Source organism: Leptosomus discolor, chromosome 6, assembly GCF_034619465.1.
Source record: "Leptosomus discolor isolate bLepDis1 chromosome 6, bLepDis1.hap2, whole genome shotgun sequence".
Taxonomy (NCBI): Eukaryota; Metazoa; Chordata; class Aves; order Leptosomiformes; family Leptosomidae; genus Leptosomus; species Leptosomus discolor.
In genome coordinates, this window is record NC_141396.1 from 20974216 (window position 1) to 20997446 (window position 23231).

Consider the following 23231-nt stretch of genomic DNA (forward strand, 5'->3'; position numbering starts at 1 on the left):
GGTGGATTGGCTCCCTGGCCCTGCTAACCATGCAACTGCAGGACTAGTAGTTCCAACACATGAGGACAGTGGGGAGAGATGATGGGGTGGAAGAGGGCATGCTTGTTCATTCTGACTGCAACCCACACATAAATTAGCTTAAAGAAACTATGGAGCTGCATCCTCACTCTCTTTGCACTTCACAAAGTATTTATAGGAATGTCAATAACTAGGAAATAGTTAAGATGTTCAAACTGTTGTTTCCAAATGGTTTTAGTAAGTTTGGGGAAATGAACAAACCTACTCCTTCTCCATCATAATCAGAGCAGGGCAATTTCTGAGTGAAATCCTGGCTAAGCTCAAATGTGGGAGGACAGTAAACATAGCTGTCTCTGTGTTTTAATTGAATAATTTGAACTCTGCTTTGCCACCACCACTAATTTGAGAGCTAAGTCTTATCTATCACCAGTTTTTAATATATGAAGCTAAAGGGATGGGGGGAGGAATTAAAAAGCAGGCTTCATTATTAATATGTAAATATCAAGCCCTGGAGAAGGTTGATACGGTGTAAAAATGAATTATGCCAAGATAAAAGGGGAGGCTTAGCCACACTTTAATCTTTGCTGATGTATTGAAGAAACATAAATCAAAAAGGTTGAGGGTATCTTCTTACGTGTTGATGCGGGCACATGAACTGTGTTTAAAGGTGAACAGCAAAGACTTCTTAAAATAAAACAGAAAACTTTACAAAGCTTCTTAGGAGCCCAAATAATTAATAGGAGACACATTCAGGATTAAAAGCCATATGGAATGTGTGCTTTGAAATACACTTCAAATGTGGCCTTAAAATAAAATTCTAGAGTTCCTAAGTCTTAAGAAGAGCTGTCTTGTTTATGGGGAAAATAATTTCTACCAAGTTTCCCCAAGTTTCAGGCTCCTGAATCCTTGAGTCTAGTCCATCTCATCCAGAGCAGAAGATTTTGTAAACTGAGATTTGTGAGTATTCTGTATGTTTTGATTATGTCTTTAAGAATAGAGTTTGTCACAGTGGCTTAATAAAAGTGAGTTTTAGAGCACATTCTGACAGAGGGTGATTAAAACTCTTCTCTACAATCCTTCTTACCTCTATGATGAACAAAGTTTGCTCTGAGCTTACACCACTAAAAGTTTATCTAGAGAGTCCCTCTGTGCACTAGTCATGCTGTTCTGCAGCTGCTCTTTAATATGGAGTGCTTGTAGCAGTGCCATAGTGCTAAATGCAAAGGGTCTATGGCCATACGCTTGGGTGAGGGTGAGTTGTCAGTGTCTTCTGAAGGTGGTCAGTGTAATTGGAGGGAGAGGACATTCCTCACTCTGTACGTGTACGGTGGGACTGTACTAGTCTGAAGAAACACAGCTACTTTAAGGAAATCCCTTTCCATCTGCTCATCTATCAGTTGGCATGTCTTCCTCATTTTTGTCTTGTATCAGATGTAAAACATAATGTGTCTAGGACTGATTTTTGGGCCATGAGGTACAAAAGCTGAGGTTTTTGGTGCCTGAGTTAAAAGCTAAGTGGCGTAACTCTCTCACAGCTCAGCACACGATCAGCACTGCATGGGGACAGAATCATTCTGTGTTAATGTTGTGTTATGTTTGTATTTGTTTTCTTCTGTTTACATATTCTTTCTTGCTGTAAGCAGTTCCTTGCTTCTCTGCCAGAAATGTGTGTCACAACCCCATTTTTTCTTCATTACTTTATCCTAATTTCTCCTCCTCCTCATCCCAAGCTGTCATCGGTTCCTTGTGATGTAGGGGAGATGAAGCAGTTGGAAAGGATGTGCTTCTCTTAGGCAAACACAGGGAGTTTTACACTGTGACAAAATAATTGTGCTGCAAGAGTTCCATGAGTCATTTCTCCATTCAGGAGGAATAGTCACTTTTTAACTGGTGGGCTCTGAAGTGTTCACTGAGGAAGCCACTCTACTATCATTAATTCAAATTCTCTTCTTCATATAAATAAACCATGATGTGTGTATTCCTTCTTATTCTGCCAGCAAAACAGTTCAGAGAATGTTTTTGCTGGCAACCAGGGCCCTGTGCAGACCATGTCTTTTACTAGGGAAGAGCCACAAGCTAGGGGACAAGTCTCTGAGGTCTAGTTTAATATCTAGCTCAATATCATTATTGGTAATGGAAGAAGAGCCCTACATAGGCCTAATTAGGGATCTGGTTTTAGATAAGTAGATATCTTTCAGATAACATCTGCATGAGAGCAAAACATGACTGTTTTGATGGGTCAGATATTGGTATTAGATGCATGTCCACCAGGATAGCAGACTGTTTAGGAGCTAGGATAAGTCTTGGGAGTCTGAGGTTTAATTTCTCCACCTGTAAGATGGGAATTTTCCAGGAAGAGCATCATGAGCATAGAATCATTTGAGATGCTAAGATACCACTTAAGTATAAGTGATGAAGAAGAGGGAGGGAGGTATCTTGTATTGTATGACCAGTGTGAAGACAAAGAGGAGGTTTATGCTCCGTCCTGCTAGAGGGCTGAGCCAAGATGAGCCAGTTCACTAGGTGGCAGGGTGGGCTTCACTTGTGCAGGCTCCCACAGGTGTGTGTGGAGTCATGCTAGGTGTTTGTTGTGCCTGATATGTGCCATTATTTCTGCACAGATAGGCTGGTGTCTGATGCAACTTATCACTGTTTGCTTTTTAGTGTTGTCTCATGCTGGGAGATGGGCCCAACCAAGGGAAGAGGAAGAGAAAGATGATGGGGGTTGTGAGCTCAGATATCTGCCCCGGACAAGGGGGCACATGAGTCATCTGTGAGGAGGTGCTGGTTGGCCTTACCCCAGACAAAGTTATCACAAGCAGAGGGTACACTGGTAGATATAGAAACTGAGACACAGGGCAGAATTAAAGTAAGCTGGGAGTGGGTCTTGCCGCTGAAACTACTTAAAACAGAGGAAGTTTTAAGATTTGATTAAGTTGGTTTTTTTCTAACTTATCTCTGCCAGATGTATCTGGGGTTTCTATTACTGCTTTACGACTAATATGTTTTACCATCATGATGCAACCTTGAAATAGGAAAAGGCTATTCTCCTCATTTTTTGTGAAGGACAAATCTGAGGTATTGAGCAAGCAAGTAACTTTCCTGAGGTCACAATGACTATCTGTAAAAGAGCCACTCTGAAGGCATTCAGCAAGGCAAATAGAAGGATTGCTACCCTGGACCTTTAGGAGAGCAGACTTTGGCCTTCTCAGGGGTATGCTTGGAAGAATCCCATGGGATATGGTCCTGGAGAGAAGAGCAGTCTGGGAGATCTTGGTTTTTTGGTGTGGTTTTTTTTGGTTTTGTTTTTTTTTTCCCCCAAGCTGAAGAACTCTCCCATGTGCAGGAAACCAAGCAAAGGTGGCAGGAAGCCTGCATGGATAAGCAAGGAGCTCCTGACAAAGCTCATGCCTAAAAAAAAAGCATAGAGGAAGTGGAAGCAGAGACAGGTAAACTAAGAGGAATATAGAGAAACTATCTGAACATACAGGAGTGGACTTAGGAAAGCTAAAGCCCACCTGGAGTTGAATCTGATGGGAGCTGTGAAAAGCAACAAAAAAGGCTTCTTCAGGCATATCAACAACAACATGAAGACCAGGGAAAATATGGGCATGCTACTGAAAGAGGCAGGAGGCCTGATGACAACGGGCATAAAAAAGGCTATGCCTTCTTCACTTCAGACTTTACTGGTAAGATTTGTCTTCATCGTTCCTTAGCCCCTGAAGCCAGTGGGAAAGCCTGGAGCAAGGAATACTTCTGCTCAGTAGAGGATGATCAGGGAACATTTAAAGAAAATGGATATACACAAGTCCATGGGACCTGATGGGATGCATCCGGAAGGGCTGAGGAAGCTGGCCAATGTGTGAAGCCACTCTTGAAAAACATTTGAAAGACATCGTGATTGGGGGAGGTCCCTGAAGGCTTCTATCTTCAAGAAGAGCAAGAAGGGGGACTCAGGGAACTACAGGTTGGTCAGCCTTACCTCTGTTGCTGGGAAGGTGATGGAGCAAACCCAGAAATTATTTCTAAACATACTAAGGTCAAAAAGGTGACTGGGAGTAGTCAGCATGGATTTATGAAGGCAAAGTCATGCTTGACCAACCTGATAGCCTTCTACGATGAAATGGTGGATGAGGAAACAGCAGTGATTATTATTTGTCTTGACTTTAACAAGGCTTTCAGCACTGTCTCCTCTAATATCCTCATTTACAAATTCATAAAGTACAGACTAGATAAATAGTGAGATGTTCTGAAAACTGGCTGAACTGATGCACTGAAAGAGTTGTGATCAGCAGCCTAAAGTCCATCTGAAGGCCAGTCATTAGTGGTACCCCCCAGGGGCTGATACTGGGGCCAGTACTGTTTAGCATCTTAATTGATGACCTGGGTAATGGGACAGAGTACACCCTCAGAAAGCTTGCAGATGATATTTGGAGGAATGGTTGGTGCATCAGTGGGGCCTCAACAAGCTGGAGAAATGAATGGACAGGAACCCCATGAAGTTCAACAGAGAGTCATGCAACATCCTACACCCAGAGATGAACAAACCTAGGTAATGATACATGCTGGGAGCTGACTGGCTGGAAAGCAGCTTTGCAGAGAAGCACCTGGGATGCTGTTGGACAAGTTGAGCATGAGCCAGCAGTGCATCCTTGTGGCAAAGAATGCCAACAGATTCCTGGGCTGCGTTTGGAAGAGCATTGACAGCAGGTTGAGGGAGGTGAGCCTTCCACTCAGTGCTAGTAAGACCACTTCTGGAGTCTTTGTCCAGTTCTGGGCTCCCCAGGACAAGAAGAACTTGGGCTTACTGGAGTGAGTGGAGGATTGTGGTAAGTGAAATACTAGGAGAAGCTGAGGGCTGGGAATTTTTAGCCTGGAGAAGAGAAGGTTCAGAGTGATCTTATCAGTGTACATAAATACTTGGCGGGAGGATGTAAAACTAAAAGAAAAACTAAAGCATGTCAAGGGCAAAAAGTGTTCCTTACTGACTTTTGAAGATCCTACCCTTAAAAGTCATATGGCTGCTCCACTTCCATATGGAAATTCATAACTTTCACATCTCTTTAGTTCGCTCCTTGTGTATCTTTCACCTTTAAAGCTGCTGACTAAAGGCTTTAAGTGACGTTCAGTACCAATGCCCAAGCTTATCTAGGCTGTGAGTGGACGCCATGCAGTGGCCTGGTCATCACAGAGCAGAAATGGGTGTTTTCATATTACTGTGTCAGAGGGGCACATCTCCTACTGCTGGTTTGAAAAAACCCCAGGCAGCAACACAAGTTCTGCACTGCAATGCCATATCTCCAGCTGTCGTTAACCAGCTTAGTTCCAGTGGCTTCTGAAGGATGATGAAGTTTGGCATCAGGTGAATGAATTTGTAGTACTGTCTTAGCATAGACAGTCCTGGGCACCAAAGAGCAGGCATCCAGAGCTGAGGAACGAAAGGCAGCTGAGCAAGAATCCTTCTCAGTGCCTCTGCTCAACTAGATAGCAGATAGAGAAAAACTACAAATAGAAATTACTTCTGTTACATTTGCAGATGAGCAAGGTAAAGCTTTTAATGGGATTTGCTTGATGAAATGTCTCTTGGTTGCGAAATGCTGATTTGATAAAATGAAACATGGGAATGTTTCCATTTGGATGAAACTTGTGCAAGGAAAGGTTTTTCAAGCTCAGGGTAGAATTTTTATACAAGCTGTACCCTGAATTGGTCTTGTACTCCAGAGATTGTGTAAGCAATTAAGATGTAAAATCTATCCATCTTAAACCTTTTCCCCGGGAAAAAAAAAAATAAAATAAAGACTTAGAAAAGGGTTGGAAAAGACTTGGAAAAGAGAAGATTGCAGGAAGGTCTAGTGGATAAAATTACAAGTGTAAGCAGGACTTGAACAATGCACAGTCATGAGGTTTGAACCAAGAAAAAAGTGTTTCTTGTAGTGCACAATTAAATTGTGAAACTCATTGTCACAAGATGTGGAAACAAAAATAATAAATTGATTCAAAATAGAATTAGATGGGTTCATAGAAGCTACGTACACCTGAGCTGTCAAAGAAGTAGTTCTGGAGGGAGTCATTAGCTTCATATACTTCTATTGCTAAGAGTAGTACAGCACTAGACAAAATATTGTGGGGTTTGTGTTTGCTTTGATAACAGATTGTTTTCCTTTTCTCTTCAGCTAGTGAGTGCCATGGAGGGGTGATAGTGGCTGTGCGCTTGTTACATTGTTGGTGGCTGCTGCCTGTAGTACATTGTCTGACGAGTATGACCTCCTACCCTGATGGTTTCTCAGTGAGACCATTCCTGTAATCATCAGATTCATGCTTGATGTTTGAAAGTTGACAGTCTTTAAAACACTAATCGTTCTCACTGCACGTCCTGGCAGTGTATGATTAATGGGACAAACATGTTCCTGTGGTGTTTCTCGGCTTGCAGGCAAGTATTTTAATTTCTCTGTATTAGTCCTTTGATGAATGTTATGAGGATATGTGCTTACTGAAGGGGAATGGTAGCCTGCTCCTTACAAGTTAAAATTTTAACCATTTAAGAGCTGAAAACAAAGAAATTCACCCTGTCTCTCTTTTCCTATTTCCTTTCTAAAGGTTACCTTTCTGTCCCCCACAGTTGCTCCTTTTTTCTTCTCTATCATCACGTAAATGATCTTGCAGTTTCCCCTTCCTACCTACTGAGTTGCAGATCAGGGAAGGGAACATTCAGCCCTTGACTACTTCTATAAATGTTCCTGAAGGGCTAACAGATTTACTGAAATGTTTTATCTATTTTACAAATTGGAGCTAAATGCCATCCCCTGGCCAAGCACAGCCAGTCAGGTTCAGCTGTTGCTAGAACTTAGACCATGACCTTATGCTTGGGTAGTGAAGGTATAAGTTATGCTTTACATGGACTAATGATTTTAGTTGAATAGTAGACGATAAAGCTAAATGGTGGGAATTAGCTAGCAGATTTTCATCATTGATTGAGTTTGAGGAAGCAACAAAGTGAAAGCATATACAATTACCTGGTAGTGAATTTTACAATTGCAGGTTACAGATTGACAGAGGTATTTATGATTAAGTTTCATTTGGATAAGCACCCATGTGTTCAGTGTTGATCCTGTCTGCTTCTCAGTGACTGATTGTGCTTAAGTTATCAGCCTCTCAGGCTTGGTATATGGGAAGGCTTGAGGACATGTGTTTGTTCAGTTTTCTGAATGGTTAAAAAGGGCTGGTCTTCTAAATTTTGGTTATGAACCTACATCACAGGCACTGCCAGGTTCCAGGATGGCCAGAAATCTGGGTGGCTTATTTCATTCTGTACTAGAGATGAGGATCAGCAACAGGTGTCAAGACTCTGTGGTCCTTGCATTTGAACCTTACAGCTGGAAATCTCATCCTTCTCTGCTGATGAGACACTTGTGGCAACAATTATACTATGTCATAACTATTTTTTATTTACTAACACCCAGAAGTTTTGTAAAATTTTTCTGTGCAGTGGGGCATTAACATGCAGCACACTTGAAAGAGATCTGCTGTTAGATGCTTTCTACAGACATAGCTTCAGTCAAGTCTATGGAAGCTATCTATTAAGTGTAAACAGGCATGTGCAACAGTCAGTAAATAAAAAGTTCTGTAAAAGATGTTTTCATGTTGTGGGAAGAAAGAAGTTTTCCAGGGCATGTTTGTCCAGATCACTGCTTGCTAAAAGGGTTTTTTTTTTGTTGCTCTTGATGTTGTGTTCTCTAAGTGCTTCTTGCCTTTGTTTAGAGAGAAATAGACCAATAAACACATGGGTTTGGCTCTGGATTCGGAGTTGTGATTGAGTGATGTTTAGGTCTATTTATCATCTTTTCTCTGTGAGCAAACAGTTACAATCTCAATTTAGAGCATAAACTGGTCAGAGTCCATGGCAGGGTAATTTACAGTGCTGCTCAGTCAGTTCCTTTCCTGACATATTTTAGAGAGGTGCGAAGACACCTCACACAGGTTAGGCAGAATCTACTGTGGCACAAGGTGACATAGCTATTTGCTAACCTTTTAACCCAGGGTGAACTGGTTTATCAGTCAGTAAGCAGAAGCCTGTTTATTCTCAAAAGATTTCATTTTACCAGTAAAGGCTGAGACCCCAGCCCAGAGCAAGGGAGTGGTGTGGGGACACCATTTTGTTCAGAGAAGGATCTGTCCGAAGTGTTTGGAGAGGGAGGAAACTGAAAGAGGAATTTTCTGTACAGGGGATGTACTGTTGACGTCTTTCCTGCTGGGTTCAGCCCTGTGACTGCCCACCTGTAGCCATTTCACTGCCAGCTTTCAGCAGATACAAGGAGATGATCAAGTGCCCATGTTTGCCTGGGTTAAAAAATTAATTTGTACAAGGCTGAACTTACTTGAAAATTAGGGAATTTCAGCTCTGATTCTAACTTTGATACTAGGCCCTTTCTGTACAAATAGATGCGATTTCCTAGATCTGAGCTGAGCTCCCTCAGACAGGTCTGCTTAAGTATACCTGTATATTAGCTAATACTCTGTGTAAGCCAGTGTCTAAAAATACCCACACCCTATGGGCACTTTCTAGAGCTGTGCAAGCCAAGAAGTTTGCTCACAATCAGAGATGAGGAGGAATATTTTCTGAGTTCATGCGGGTTCACCATTCCTGTCTGTTGCAACCAGATTCAAGACTGAATTTGGCATGAGTTACATGCCAAGCCTAAGACATGCCTGGATTTTCAGAGGTGTGAGCTGTAGTGAACTTCCAGTCAGTCTCAAGGCTTGTGGCAACACGTACAGGCAGGATGATTTCTCCTTGTTCTGGTACCTGCAGCAGAATAAATGTGGTGGTGCTAGCTCATGAACGCATTACTAGGACTCTTTCCATACAATCACAGCAAGAAAGAAAATGCCTCCAGCTCCCCCGCAGCAAGTTCATGTGAGATTTACTTGCTAAACAGTTCTAGGCACCTAAGTTGTTCTTTAGGAGAATAAGAGCTGTCCAGTGGTAAATTTCTCTAGAGCTAAACAAGTTCACACCAATAGGGAAAGAGGAAGTTCAGTCTCCATTACCCCTTCACTCCTTGGCACATGTGTATGGGGAGGTGGTGAAAATTTTTATGGTAGTTTATATGCCATGTGGCCAGCAATCTGGATTTTCTTGCTATTCTTGCAGTTTCAAGTATACTAGAGTCTGCAGCCCCTGCAATCCAGTGATTATGTGTGAATCTTGGATTTCATTTTTGAGATGTGTGGTTAACAGAGAAAGCAGGATCCAAGTGTGACCTGGAAATCCAAAACACAGAAGACAAATTTTTGTATCTATATAATACATATATATTTATTCCAGTCTCATCATATTCTGTGGTCTAAGTCATTATGATGATTCAATGCTTTGAAAGGGATTGAGGATTATTTCATGTAAGGAGTTAGGTGATAACTGTATGTGGCATAATGTCACGTTCTCCTCGCAGGACAGCTGTAGCTCAGAGTTACCATATGCAGAGAACAACTCTGAAGCAGCTGCCATTTTATGCTTTAGTTGTGATGCTCATATAAGCAAGCATCTGCTCCTTCTGCTTTTCTCTCTCACCAGAGAGCGATGTTTGCTTTTTCTTTGGAGAAGAGTTTACATTGCCTTCATCATCTCTTATACAACTCACGGTATTACAAGCTATGCTGAAGTCTAATCATGCTTTGAGTCATGCTGTGTCCTTAGCCACACAGAGGCTGTGAATTTCACAGGTTAATTATACTTTGGGTATAAGAATATCCATATTAAACAGCATGACTTTCTATTCCATTGAATACCTCCTTGTTCTTGTGTTTTGAGAGATGGAAAACAGAAATGGAGAACTGAATGGAAGAATAAAAGTCTGCTTTTGCTATTTCCTGGACTCCCATCCCAAACATTGAGTCCTAGGCTCCATAATGTTACTAGCAGACGTGACACATTTTGAGGCATTGTTCCAGGGAATAGTGCCAAATATCCTGATGGTGTCAGCCATTCAGAAGAGGATTGGCCCTGCTCACCAGTTAGCACTGTGGGCAGGCTTTCCCTAACCTGCAGTCTACTATGTTCACTACAAAAGTAGAGAGGATAATAAAAGGATGAAGAATACCTAGAAACTCATTTGTACTTTTTTTTTTAAGGCTCTCCATCACTTTCCAAATGTTTTTTAGTGGGCTTTAAATACTGTCTAGTATATATACAGTATATAGCTAAGGAATACCTTACTACCTAGCCATTCAGGAACTGGAGCTTTCAATCCTGGTACTTCCTTCACCTGTAGCAAGAGACAGTGATTTCTTCAGGAGCTTTTGATCAATACAGAGAACATAGAGACAGATCTCAAGTTTCCTGAGTTGTGGGACAACATTGTCTCAGTGACTGGAATCTCAGAGCTTGACTACTGAGTCAATACCATCTTTAACATGTGTATTCAAACTGAGCCACGGTATAGCTAGGAAAGTGGTGGGCCACTAAGTTTAGTGGAGTGTGGTCTATACAGTGACCACAGACATGATATTTTAATGACAGAAGCAGATGAGCAGCTGCAGATAGGGATAACAACTTTTTATTCCTGCAGAGGGAGATGAAGTTAGCCAAACTTGGTAAAATTCCCCAGAAGCTTGGTGCAAAGGTTTTGAATGGTGACTGCTGCAGATCTGCAGTCACATGAGTGCATTTTGTAAACGAGATGGAGGGCTGACTGCTGTATAACTGCATGGCGCATTGTGTGACAAGCATTTTTAACTATAGGCTTCTTACCCTGAGAGGAGGAGCCAAGGGGGTAAAAGTTTTCTTGCAAGTAAGTCCTGGGTTTTGATTCACATATAAGGAGCTTCTAGTTCCTTCCCCTACCAGTTATTCAGCTGAGCTATTCATCATCAAACAACTTCTCTGTAAAGGGCTAAAGCAGAGGCTGTAAGCACAAAAAAGCTGCACAGGTCAAAGACTGTAGTTTTTCCTAAGCTGTGTAAAACTTTCCGACATGACCCAGAGATGTGAAGATACTCTTAGGGTATGCTAAGGCTAAGGTGGGGGGATGTTCCCCTCCAAAATGATGTTTCTGCTTCTGGTGCTGTGCAAGCAGATCAGGGGCCAGACCAGGGCACCAGGTTGCCTGCAGCACAACTAATATTGCCTGTATCAGGAAGGGATCCAGAGTGTGGCATGCAGACAGCAACTGTTGCTCAGCTTTTCCAGCTATCTAGAATAGATCTGACAAGCAATTAGAGCATGAATATATTACAGAGCCGATGGGGGATGCCTTTGTTAAAACTTGTGACCCATACTTAGCTGCTGTTTACATTGGCGGCAGCTTCGAGGGTGGGCAAGACCCTACCTGCCTGTCTTTCTCCTCTCTCTTTCTCCGTGTGGAGGAAGCCAGGGAGCTCTGCATCTCATTGGATGTTTCAAATGCTTTCTGCACAAGTCATAATTAATGCCGAGTTGCGGAGCTAAGACCAGATGTGCTGCCGAGATTATCTCCCAGGGCAGATCGGCTGCTCTCCGCTCTGTAGCGCTGGGTGAATGGAAAGCTGCCAGTGCTGGGACTCAGAATGTGTCTGATGCCTGAAGTCAGGACTTTCTTTCTCTGCCGCTCCTGCTGTCTGACATTGCCTGGTTTCTGCTTGAAGCTCAGCGCCTGTCATGTAGCGGAGTGCTGCTCAAGAACGAGAGGTATGAAATGATTTTCCCAAGTTTAGGTTTGTTATGGTTTTCTTTTCCTAGAGGAAAAATAGATATTTGAGCTTAGCCTCAGTCAGAAGCTGGGAATCTGAAAAAAGAGCTGGCTTTATGAAGGGGGAAAGAGTGGGAAGGACCCAGTCTATGGCCAAAAATACTACCATATGCCAAGCTAGCATTTGAAGATAATTCTGGGGAGGTGTGTTTCTGTTTACTTTTACATAGAATATTTAAATAGATGTATGTGGATGAGAGCAATTGGCTCCTAGTATATGGACGCTGCTTTTTGTGAGGAATGGGGTCAGAAGACACCAAGTTCTATGACAGACCCATTTGTGTGACCTTGGGCAAGTTACTTCATCAGTTTCTCTTGGTTCCTAATTATCTTTTGCTTCCTTTCCTTTCCCCTGCTATTGCATGCTTTGTCTGGCTGGATTGTTTAGTTGTTAGGGACTATCTTTTCTTAAGCACATACAGCTCCTAATGTGGAACTTTTTTTTTCAGTTGCTGCTTCAGTAATTCACATAGTGTGTGCTTGGGTGGGCCAGGGGAGGGAAAACAAGAGTTATAGGTTTGTGTGTGTTTTGTGCTGTGGAAGCATATGCATTTCTGAATGTCTGCCCATGATTTTTTCTCAGCACTTTCATGTGTGAGAGGGACAGATAAATGGGAGCCTAAGCATGAATGTGGGAAGGTAAAAGCAGATGCTTACCTGTGCAGGTGAGCACGTACACAATCTTTACATCCGTAAATTGCCTGTCTGAGGCACCACATGCATGCGCGGGTGTATGTGTTGCTGTATAGCAGCATCCAGGTGTGTGCCTGATTATCTTCCTGCACATCTTTTAACGTGTGTGTACTAAGCTGTACATACAGTTGATGTAGGTGTGTCTGGACTTTTCCCACTTTAAGCCTATATGGAGTCGTTAGTCCTTCCCATAAAGAAAATCTACTCAAGAACTGACTTTATTATCTCTGTCTCTAGTTTATTTTGGTTGAAATCAGAGCTCTGATGAGGAAAAATGAAGCACGGAGCATATACTTTCCCTGCCCACTGCATGTCTGGACAGCATAACTGAATGTATAGGCTTTGTATGCCTGGAGCTGGTGGGTGAGCTATTCAGGCCAGGACAGAGAGCCTGTCTGTGTCTTAGTCAGTACATCATTCCTGGCTCGCTTTTTCCACAAAGAGCCACCTAAATATTTAAAGAACAGAGGCAGCTTGTTGGAGTAGAGGAAAGAAATTCTGTAGCTCTACTAGCCCATTTTTTTAGTATCTCTTGAATCTTTCTGAGATTAAGGATGTGGTCCCAGGCATGCTTGGGGTTTTTCTGCTTTGAAATGAAACAAAAGGGCCTAGCTATAGATAAGGGTATGACAAGGAAAGTTAACCCTTGGGTTGCTAGTAGCTTTTGGCTTTATTGACAGCCTAACTCCTGTCTGGTAGTGTGACTGGATAGCACTGGCTCCCCTTCTTCTGAATGAAGAGAAAGACTTTAATGTCTTCCAGCAGGATCATCAAATGGAGTGAAGCACTGCCAAGTTCCGTCTGAGCTGCAGGCCACAGTGATTAAAAACAGGCCTGTTCCTTGAGGAGCCGGCGGATGAGGCTCTGTGTGACTAGCTCCATATTAGCTTTTTCTTGCAAGGCAGGGCAGTCCCTGTCCAGCCCAGCAATGCTGTCATAGTCTGGTAGTTTCAGGGACATTTTATTACATCAGTTTTACAAGCCCTTCTGAGACCTAGCTGAAGTGAGATGAGCTTTACAGAGCTAGCATGGCACCACCTCCTCAGTCTGCCCTGTTTAGCCCTGGAAGACTGGTGTAGGTGCATCTGCTATGTCTTTTCCCAGTGTAGTTGTGAAAGCCCTAGTGGTAATTTTTCTGAAGGTAGACTTCATCCAGGCCCCCCAGCAGGTGTCCAGATGAAAGATTTCCACAAGCCCAGAACTGCCAGCAGCTCCAGCTTGCCTGTGAGAGTTGCTTTCTAGCCCCACTCCAAGGGTAGATCTTATCTTGCTCCTTCTCTGAATCCTAACACTGATTTCCTTTTCTAAGCCATGGACAAGCTGTGCAGTCACTGCACAGATGAACAATTTCCCCAAAGCCAAATTTCTAGTCCAACTCTTAACTGTAGCTCTGTGCTTTCTCTCTCTAAACCCCAACCCTAATGCTCTTACTGCCAAAAGGCTTGGCCTGGGAGCAATCTTTCTTCTGAGCAGCTGCTGGGGAGGTCCTTGTCTATTGCTTAGCAAAAAAAAAAAATAGGGCTAGGACAGAGAAAGAAAAAGCATAGAGCTGCAGTGTAATTTGGGCTGCAAAGGGAAAGTTGCAGTTACAAACAGACTTGGCTTGGGCGAAATATTTTGCCTGTGCAATGCTTGATGACCTTTTCTAGTGCTCCCCTGGAAAATTAGGGTTCAGGGTTGGAGGAAAGAGAAAACATAGATCTGCAATTGGTCTGGACTGGAATGGGACTGCCAAACCAAGGTGGGAGGCAGCCAAGTTGGGCTGGGAGAAGGCTTTCACCCAAGCAATGACTTCAGGGTCTTTTTTTCCCCTCAGCAAAAAATGACCTGAGGGCTGTGTGGTCTCACTCGCACAGCCCTTCGGCACACACTGTCGCACAAGAAGAAACCCACACTTGTGCCAGCTCCTGTCACTCATCATATGATAGGTAGATCAGCTTTGTCCTCACTCATGTCAGTCTTGGTTTCATGGCTGTTTTTTCTTGTTACCCATTTGAAATGGTGTGAAGGGAGGTGAGCAGTATTGCGGTGGAAGAATACTATGGTGCCTTTTCCTCTAAAGATTGCTGTTTTCCATTCAGGAGGAAAAGATGTTACCAACCTCCATGCCTGAGAAGGGGGAAAGACAGGGTCCTCAGCATCTGGTTCTGCAGCAGACACCCATAGTAATGTTAATACTGTGCTTGTGAAAGGTCCATCTGCTGCTCCTTCTGAATCTCAAAGCAGGTCACCCTTCTACCTCTATCTGTTATCTTAGCGTCACAGTCCTTAACCTCTGTGTAAGTGGTCTCTCTTTGGCTACAGTCAACTTGTTACTGAGGAGTCACTGACGGGTTGATTGTACCTACAGAAAACTTCTGCAGCTGTGATCAAAGTTGACTGGGAAGGCAAGGATTGATGTTGCTTCAAATGTTTTAGAGTATGTTGCTGACCACAGACTGGCCAAGTCTAGGGAAAAATAGACAAAGCTTCACACTGCAAGTGGAGTTTATGCATGCAGTTGTTCTGTGTGTGCTTGCATATGTGTGTGTCTGACACTGCCTTTGTCCTTGTTCTGAGTTAAGTCTAGAACACTGGAACATGAGCTTCTGGAAAAGCATTATCTCTGTGCTCTATACCTGGGGAATGCAGAGCATTTACCTCTTTCCCAGAGCCTTCTCTAGTCAGGCCTTTTAGGAAACAGGGCTCTGATTCAACAGGTAGAGATTTGAGAAAACAGGGCTGCTATCCTTTAATTGCCCTGACATCTAGCACAGCCTCACCTCACTAAACCTGTATGTCTTGCATCTAGAAGAGTGAATACCATGTGTCATTTTAAGGAAATAGATGGGTTTGGTGGGAGGAAGCCTGGCTCAGAGATTAATGATAAGATATGGGGTTTTTTTTTGTTTCTTGAAGTGCACAGCTTGGGGTCTGACCCAAGCCTGGTGTAACTAATGCTGAAGGATCTTGGTTTGCATTGGCCTGTGGCCCAGAATCAAACATTGAGGTGAGAGTAAGAGGGAGAAATGGTCACTAGCAGAATAGCATGAGGGAGGTTAGACAAGACACATGTTCCTGCTCAGCTTTTCACAGCTAAGGGGCCTGCACTGTAGCTTGCAACTGTTGTCACCTGCATCATTCCTGTGTGTATTTACTATGATAGGCAATGTTGAGAGTTACTCCCTCAAGAGCAGGATGAGCAGAGAGGCTGATAGATGAACAGGCCATGAAGACCTCACTTTTTCAGCTATGATCTAGATTCAGAAGTTATCTGAGAAATGTGGCTGAAAATCTTCTTCTTTAATGGCTGCTCAGCCTCTGTGAGTGCCCTGGAAATCCTTGGACAGTGCTGAGCCCCACATACAAAACAGTTCTGCTGTGCCCCATCATGACAGCAGGGATTATGTGATGACATTACAAAGCAACCTGTGCAAAAGCAGGAAGAGATTCCTTGTCCTAGAATGTGACTTCAGAGACACCCATCTCAGTGAAAATTCAAACAGATTAGAAATGAGCACTAGTAAAACCTTTACTCTGCAAGAAAACCAATATTTACAGTGATAAAGGTAAGTCACTCCCATGCTCCAGGGCATGCCGTCCTGCCAGGATAAGGAGGGAATTTCCTTCCAGACGCTTCATGGCCCTCCAGTTCTGATACTGTAATGCAGTTGTGTAGGCTGGGATGTGAGGAAGGCTTCTGTCTTCTGATGTATAACAAACTGGCAGGGTAAGGAAATTGGACTTTAGGATACTTCTTGCATGTTTCATTCAGGGAGTTGAAACTGATAGCGAAAGGTTTGTTTCACTGGAGATTCAGCAGGGTTGAACTGAATATAGAAAGCAGGTATGGTTTCATGGACATGATGTCTCCCATGAAGGACAGGGAATGGTCGTTAGGTAACTTCCTGCCAGGTGTTATCAGCCTCCCATAAATACAACACTAAAATTAAAATGGAAAATGTGGTTACTAGCAGGAAGGTAAGTAGGGCCTTAAGAAATGACCAAATCCCCTGGTTACAGCCATGCATCCATTAAACACTGTTGCTGGCTATTGGTTGCAAACACAGTGTAAGTCCACTGTTGCATGCTGCTTTTTTTTTCAGACTTGTGTGCTGAATGCATGATCTAAAGCTCTGTGATAACAGTGGAATCTTTCTATTGCTTTGAGAAATCTTTGAATAGAATTTCCTATCTGCTATGGTCTGCTCTCTTGTGAAATTGAGTAGATTCTGGGATTCTCTCACTGCCTGAATACTTATTTACCAAAGTATGGCTAATTTGGATGCTGTCCTCCCTGACTCCACCACACCTTGTAGGGTGCTAGAATCAGGGTTTCAGAACACAACTCAGCAGCTGCAGCTGTCTTTTTAGATGGAGCAGTTTCCTAGTGGCAGGGATGAACTAAGACCTTTGGGCCTTGCAGTCTGAGCCCCTTCTGTGTTGTCAAAAAGATATGGTGCTAATAGTGGTGTTCAGCAGCTGGTATCAACCTCAAACTTCAGTTTCTTCAGAGAGATAGTGCTTCATACTTGGTGATACGTGTCTACAGTAGAACTGACTTAAGAATTACCTAGACCTGTCTGGTTTTAGAGTACGTGGTACTTCTGGTATTTTCAAGGTGATAGAAGTACAGGACAAGCATTTTAGCAGGAAGGGCAATATATTTTGCATGCTTTTTACTCTGTGTTTTAATTTTCATTCAGCAATTTAGTTAAAGGAAAAGAAATAGAAATGCAGAGCTTGCAGGAGGGGGGGGGGATTTTCCCTATACCCAGTTTTAATGTTGACGATTGTATTCTGTCATGTTAGCAACCCCCTGCTAGTGGGATTGCTACCTGTTGGGCTGAGCAGCTGCAAGCTGTCAAAGGGCAACTGTGTGACAGCTAAGAGGTGGGTGCATGCAGAAAGGAATTGTATCCCATAAGGTCAATGTAGCCTTTGTTTTGGCATTCTTGGGACAGAAGATGCAATGGAAGTATAATTACTTAATCCAGATTCAGCACAGCTGCAGATAACCATAAACATAATCTTAACCCCGCCTTCCTTGTGCATAATGAGATATAAACTGGCTTAGGGCAGAGGATAGTTTGAAGCCATCTTAAGCAGGAAAAAAAAAATCACTCAGCATATAATTCTTGGTATTAAAAATAATTTTATTCTTCTGAGTCTGTTAGAAACTAGATCTTCACACAGGTTCACCCCATCCATGTGAAAGTTTCCCTCATTGTATGTCCCAAGCAATAGCTCAAGAAGAGTTTAAGCTGACAACCATATGCCTCTCTTGCTCTCTGTTGGCAGGGATCTTTGGACAAAGATTGGAGGATACCGTACAGTATGAAAGGAAGTATGGCCAGCGCTTGGCCCCACTGCTGGTGGAACAGTGTGTGGATTTCATTCGGGAACGAGGGCTTACAGAGGAGGGGCTCTTTCGGATGCCTGGCCAAGCCAACCTTGTCAAAGATCTGCAGGATTCTTTCGACTGTGGAGAGAAGCCGCTTTTTGACAGGTGAGTTGACATCACCAAATTCAGACTGGTTTGTCTGTGGCATGTAAAATCTGGCAGGAATGGCCTTGCAGCAGCTGTCCTAGTTTACCTGTTCTTTCCACAGCATCATTCTCTTCATTTAAAGTGCTGCTGGGGCTTTCTCCTGAGTGGTGTTGGGTGTGGAAGCCTTCATTCAGCTAAGTGCTTGAGCAGAGGGAGAACTTGAGCCCATTAATCTAGATGGGGTTACTCCAGTGTTTCAGCTTAAGCACATGTTGAATGAAATGCATTGCTAGATTCAGATGCAGCATACTCAGCAGTTGGTAGGATCCCACCATAGAAATGGATACGACAGAGGTGAACTAGGTGTTTTATGCTTTCAGATGTTGCATTCTTCCTTGCCACAACCATAGCGGATCTGCCCAGGGGCATTATCTCGCTTCTTCCTCTGTTACCAGGTTTCAGAGTAGTCACCACCATCTGACACATCTTCCCTGGCAGTTATGTATGCAATATATAGAATTGGTCAGCATGTCATAACAAAGCCCTTCCTGACCCCAGAAGAATTCTTGGCCAAAATTTTTTTTTTTGGTCCACAATTTCAGCAACTGAGGTGAAACATTTATTTCAAAACTGAATTTAACTTTTGATTTCAGTGAAACTTGAGTCAAATGTTTCTGAAATAAAAATGACAAATTTGCAATTTTCTTCAGTATAAAAATGTTGATGTAATCACTCCTTGCCTGGTACAAAGACATGTTAGCTGCCTTTTTGTCCTACTGACCATGCCAATGTCAGGGAGCAGGAAGGGCCAGCTGCTCTGCAAAGCAAGGTGAGCTGGGAGCCAAGTGTGGTAACAAGGCTGGCAGAGGCAGTGACACAGTCCGGTGATTACCAGGCAAGCCCATAGTGATGAGGCAGGTCCAAGATCAGGCTAGGTAACCTGTCTGGGAGTTAAGGTCCAGGTCCAGATCAACAGGGTCTGTAGCCGGACACAGACGAGGCTGTGAGGCAGTGGGAGTTGTAGCTCAGACACAGGATAAATGGTATAAACGCTCATCTTGATATCATCTCCCACGGGAAGAGTGTCAGCCCTGGCTCAGAGCGCTCTGTCCAAGGTCAGCAAGGGAAGGGGAGCAGCTCTCAGCTGTGCTATCTCTATGTTGGCCCTGAGCCCAGGCAGTCAAATCATCGGGAGAGTGGATGCTGTCAGGGCCCTTGCAGCTAAATCCTGTCCATTCTCTGTAAATAACATTTCCTTCCCTCTTTCATAGGTACATGCTACCCAGAGTGAAGGTCGCCATTGTGTTAACCTAAGCAGTGCTTTGAGAAATGGGCCTTGACCCTAACAGAGACCTTGAACTCCAAGGATGTTTGGATCTAAGACCATTGTGTAGATCTGGCCCAATCTCTATAATAGGTCCAGAAGTGGGATAGGATCTGGGATCTTGACATGGAGACCTGGCTCCATTTCTTGCTGGAACTATCACCGCTCTCCCAGGTGATGCAGGCAGCATCTGGTATATTGCCAGCACATTAACTTAGGGGATTGCTTCCCCTGGGCCTGCAGCCGGTCTCAACATTGCCAATAGCATCCCTGCCTATTGCTGCAGGAAGAGCTAGCGCTCTCCTGCATGGGCAACACAGTGTTTGGACTCATCCTGGGAAGAATAGAGTTTATTTGGAACATTCTTCTAATTCTTCCCTCTCCTCAGCTTCTCAGACCACCCATCCTCCTTTCTTTGATTCTTAACCACAGTCAGTATTTGCTCCCTAAATGGAAGTGTCAAATATTTAGAGAAATTTTCATGAAAAAAATGAAGTTTGAAATCGTGAAATCATCTCACTTCATCTTCTCTTAAACAAAATATTTGTATTTTAAAGTGAATGTCTGGGTGTTCTAGTACAGAATTAGAATTATCTTAATTCACATGCAAGTGAACAAAGTTATTTTGGAAAATGCTCATATTCTGGAAGAGGTGTATCTATGGAAGGAATTAGTTAAGAATGACAGTTTCACTTTTATGTTTTACCTTAGTCTAATCCATACTAACTTAATTGTCACGAAGATAAGCCAAGCCTCCCTCCAGCGTTTTTAAAGCAGAGGGCACCTTTATTTCCATAGGCATTTGCACTGCCTAAATAGATCAGTGCTAACTAAGTCTTACCTTTAACAGAGGCAGTAAAGATCTCCATGAAGGAATGCCTGCCTTTTGGGTAGTTGATTTGAAATGTGATAACTGAAGGTTCAGTATAGAATTAAAGGAGGCAAGTCTAGGGGTACTCAGGTAGTGTGACTGTTGAGGGTCCCCCAGTCATTGCCTTTTGCTCTTTTGCACCATGTTCACTGCAACCTGCAGGCCCAACTTTCTGGCCTTTGATATGTATAGTCAGAGACAGCAACAAGGGAGAGGCGGTTCCACCCCGGCTAAGTGAAATGCTTCCCCTCCTAGCAACAATAATTTTCTCTATGTGTAATTAAAACTATCCACATATGGCCTAGGATACTTAGGCAGTGGCAAATATTTTCTGCAAATGTGAAATCCATATGTTTGTTTAGAAATCAGGTGCAGTGAAAGGAATATTCTTTTCTTTTCCTAGTTGCAGTCAGTGCTTTTAGATGTCTTTTGTATCTACAGTGATCTTCCAAATGCTAGAGCCTGCCTGCCCCATGGTCAATCAGATCTCTGTGATGACTGATAATGAGAACATTTATTTTTAAAAGGCTTGCTTTTTCACATTTGGGTTTGAAATGCATATGTATATTTTTATGAAAGGTGAGGTGTTGCTGTTTTGGAAGCACCTACATCAGTCTACTTCCTATTGAACTTGATGCTGCTGAGTTTTGCTGGATTTCACACGGCCTTGTGGATGAAACAATAACTGCAGCCAGTGGACCTGAAACTGTAGTCGGCTCTGCTTCTGAGTGATAAGTCATATCCACCATCCATGCCTGAAACTCCATGCTAAAAAAAAAGAAGGGTGCTGACCTAATTTGTAAAGCATGTATAATCAACTGAAGAAAACCTCTATGTGAAACGGTGGTATTCTCAAAGATGACGGAGCTGTTTAATAGGAATAGCGTTATCAGGATTAGTAGCAAGTGGTAGCTGCTGGCAGCTTTCTACTGTAATTTTTCCTGGGTTGCATTGCTGTGTGTTCCAAAAATGCTTAAAAACATACTAAGCAGAATAGATTTAGCTTTTAGATTGAGGTGAGGATTTGAAGCTCTGTTGCCCCATGGTTACTGATGTCTTTTTCTCAGAGTTCTTTAAAGACTGTCAGGGCAATGGTGGGTAGTGGTGAGTGACAGAAACTGTTTAGACTCCCAACAGTCGAAACCTTTGAGAAAGTCATCTGCAGAGGAGACTTGGACAACAGGAGACTTGGAATGCAGGAGAGGCAATACAATATATCAAAAGTTGGATAGGACATGGAAAGGGAAGAACAGGTGTATCTTCATCATGGGATCTGACACCTTGACCCCAACTTAAAGCAAAGGAGAGAAAAGAGGAAAAAGAAGTTCCTGGAGTGGGAGAGAAAAGAGCTGATATTCCAGCATAACAGATGGGCTAGGAACTGCCAGATACCCCAGCCTGGGGAGGAGATGTGACCTACAAGCCAGGCAGCCATGCCAAATGGCAATAGAGGGCCTGAAGGAAATATAACTTCCTCCATTTTTTTTCTGAATGATTGACTAGGACACTTGGGAGGCTAGCCCACCAAACGCAGGTGGGTGCTGGCTGGGGAGAGTATCAGGCAGAAGGGATCAGTGAGAGGATGAGAGGTTATGTTTGATTGCGTGAGAATGCAGAGCTCTATTGTCAGTGCTACGGGACCACTGTGCCTTTGCCAAGACGGTATTGCTCACATTCCTGATCCATGTTGGCTGAGGAACTACAGCGCCACCTTACCTCAAGCAGTATCGTGGGCGTATCCCTTCCACTGCCCATATTGCCTGAGATGCATTTATATCTTAACAAAATGGGAGATTTCCCTTGTTCCCGGGTAGACCCTCCTGGCTCGTACAAATCTGTGGCAGAACAGCTTCCTTCCATGTGCCTACTTTGTCCCTTTCCCTAAGAGGACCTTGATGTGCCTCCAATGAAAGGCATCAAGCTTTGGGGTAGTGTGGGTTTCTAAATTTCCTTCCCTCTTCTCTATTGCAGCAACACGGATGTTCACACTGTGGCGTCCCTCCTGAAGCTTTACCTTCGAGAGCTGCCAGAGCCTGTCATCCCCTTTGCCAAATACGAAGACTTTCTTTCTTGCGGACAGCTACTTTCAAAAGATGAGGGAGAGGTCAGTGATCCTTCTAATCTGCCTTCTTCTGGCTCAAAGGTTGTTGCTGAGACTCAATGTAGTACAGCTTTCTTCTCATCACTCTTCAGTCCTCATTTAAATCAATGGAGTTTCTGGGAACTTTCCCCTGAATTTTCCTGAAGCCATGAATTGAGTGTTAATATCACACATCACTGACTTTTTTGCAGTCTTTTAGCCTGATGCTTATTTCTTCTGAACAAAGCTGTTCTGTAGCATAATCAGTAAGAGGTGCAAGGTAGGAGATCTGGGTTCCTTTCCCAGCCTTGCTGTTTACTCATTAGCACTCTGTATGAAGTCACTCCCTTTTTCCGTGTTTTAAGTTTCATATGTCAGAACAGCATGTTCCTCTTCCCAAGGTTTAATCAGTACAATGGTCTTTGTATTTCTTAGAGGAAAGGCACTACAAAAGGGCAGGCTATGATGATATCCCAAAATGGGGGAAATAATGCTATGAATTGTTTGCTAGGACCTTCTTATGATGTTCTTCTCTTTGGTTTCCAAGCAAGGGAAGGGACTGACAAAAACCTCTGAGTCCATGGCAATCATGGAAATTTTGATTCACTGCTTGGGAGGAGCAGGATAATTTACAATATGATTGATTGATCTGTTTCATCCATATTGTTTCTCTTGTGGTGATGCCTGAGCTCTTCGCTGACTGCAAAGGCACGTTGGATCTGGTCTAATGCACGTGGAGCTGTGCCACTTTCTAAAACAGAGATTTAAAGAAGCCGTAGGGATTGTTACTAATGTCAGCTAAAGAAGCAAAGGCCTGTGGGCATGTAACTTGCAGTCTGAAGTTCTGTCCCTTTTCCGTGTGTGGCCTCAAGAGCCTGCTCATGTCTTCGTCTCTGGTGGGGGCTGTAAAAATGGTTCTTTACTGAGCATCTGGGGTTCACCTTTAGTTCAAGTGGCAGAAGGCTCTGGAGAGATGCTTGTTTGCATGCATCAAATGTAGCATATCTGGTAATGTCAGTTTTTTACGGATAGAAGGCAAGTTTGCTACTATC

The 23231-nt window shown here is 43.2% G+C and overlaps 1 protein-coding gene across 2 annotated transcripts in view; it reads left to right on the forward strand.

Moving 5' to 3' along the window:
- The window catches only part of ARHGAP22 (Rho GTPase activating protein 22), a 141901-nt gene that overhangs the window by 104942 nt on the left and 13728 nt on the right, over positions 1–23231 (forward strand). For both annotated transcript variants that reach the window (XM_086466515.1, XM_086466514.1), the window contains exons 4-5: positions 17715–17922; positions 22071–22203. In XM_086466515.1, the coding sequence (XP_086322641.1) occupies positions 17715–17922; positions 22071–22203 (341 nt within the window). The remainder of the gene's footprint in view (positions 1–17714; positions 17923–22070; positions 22204–23231) is intronic.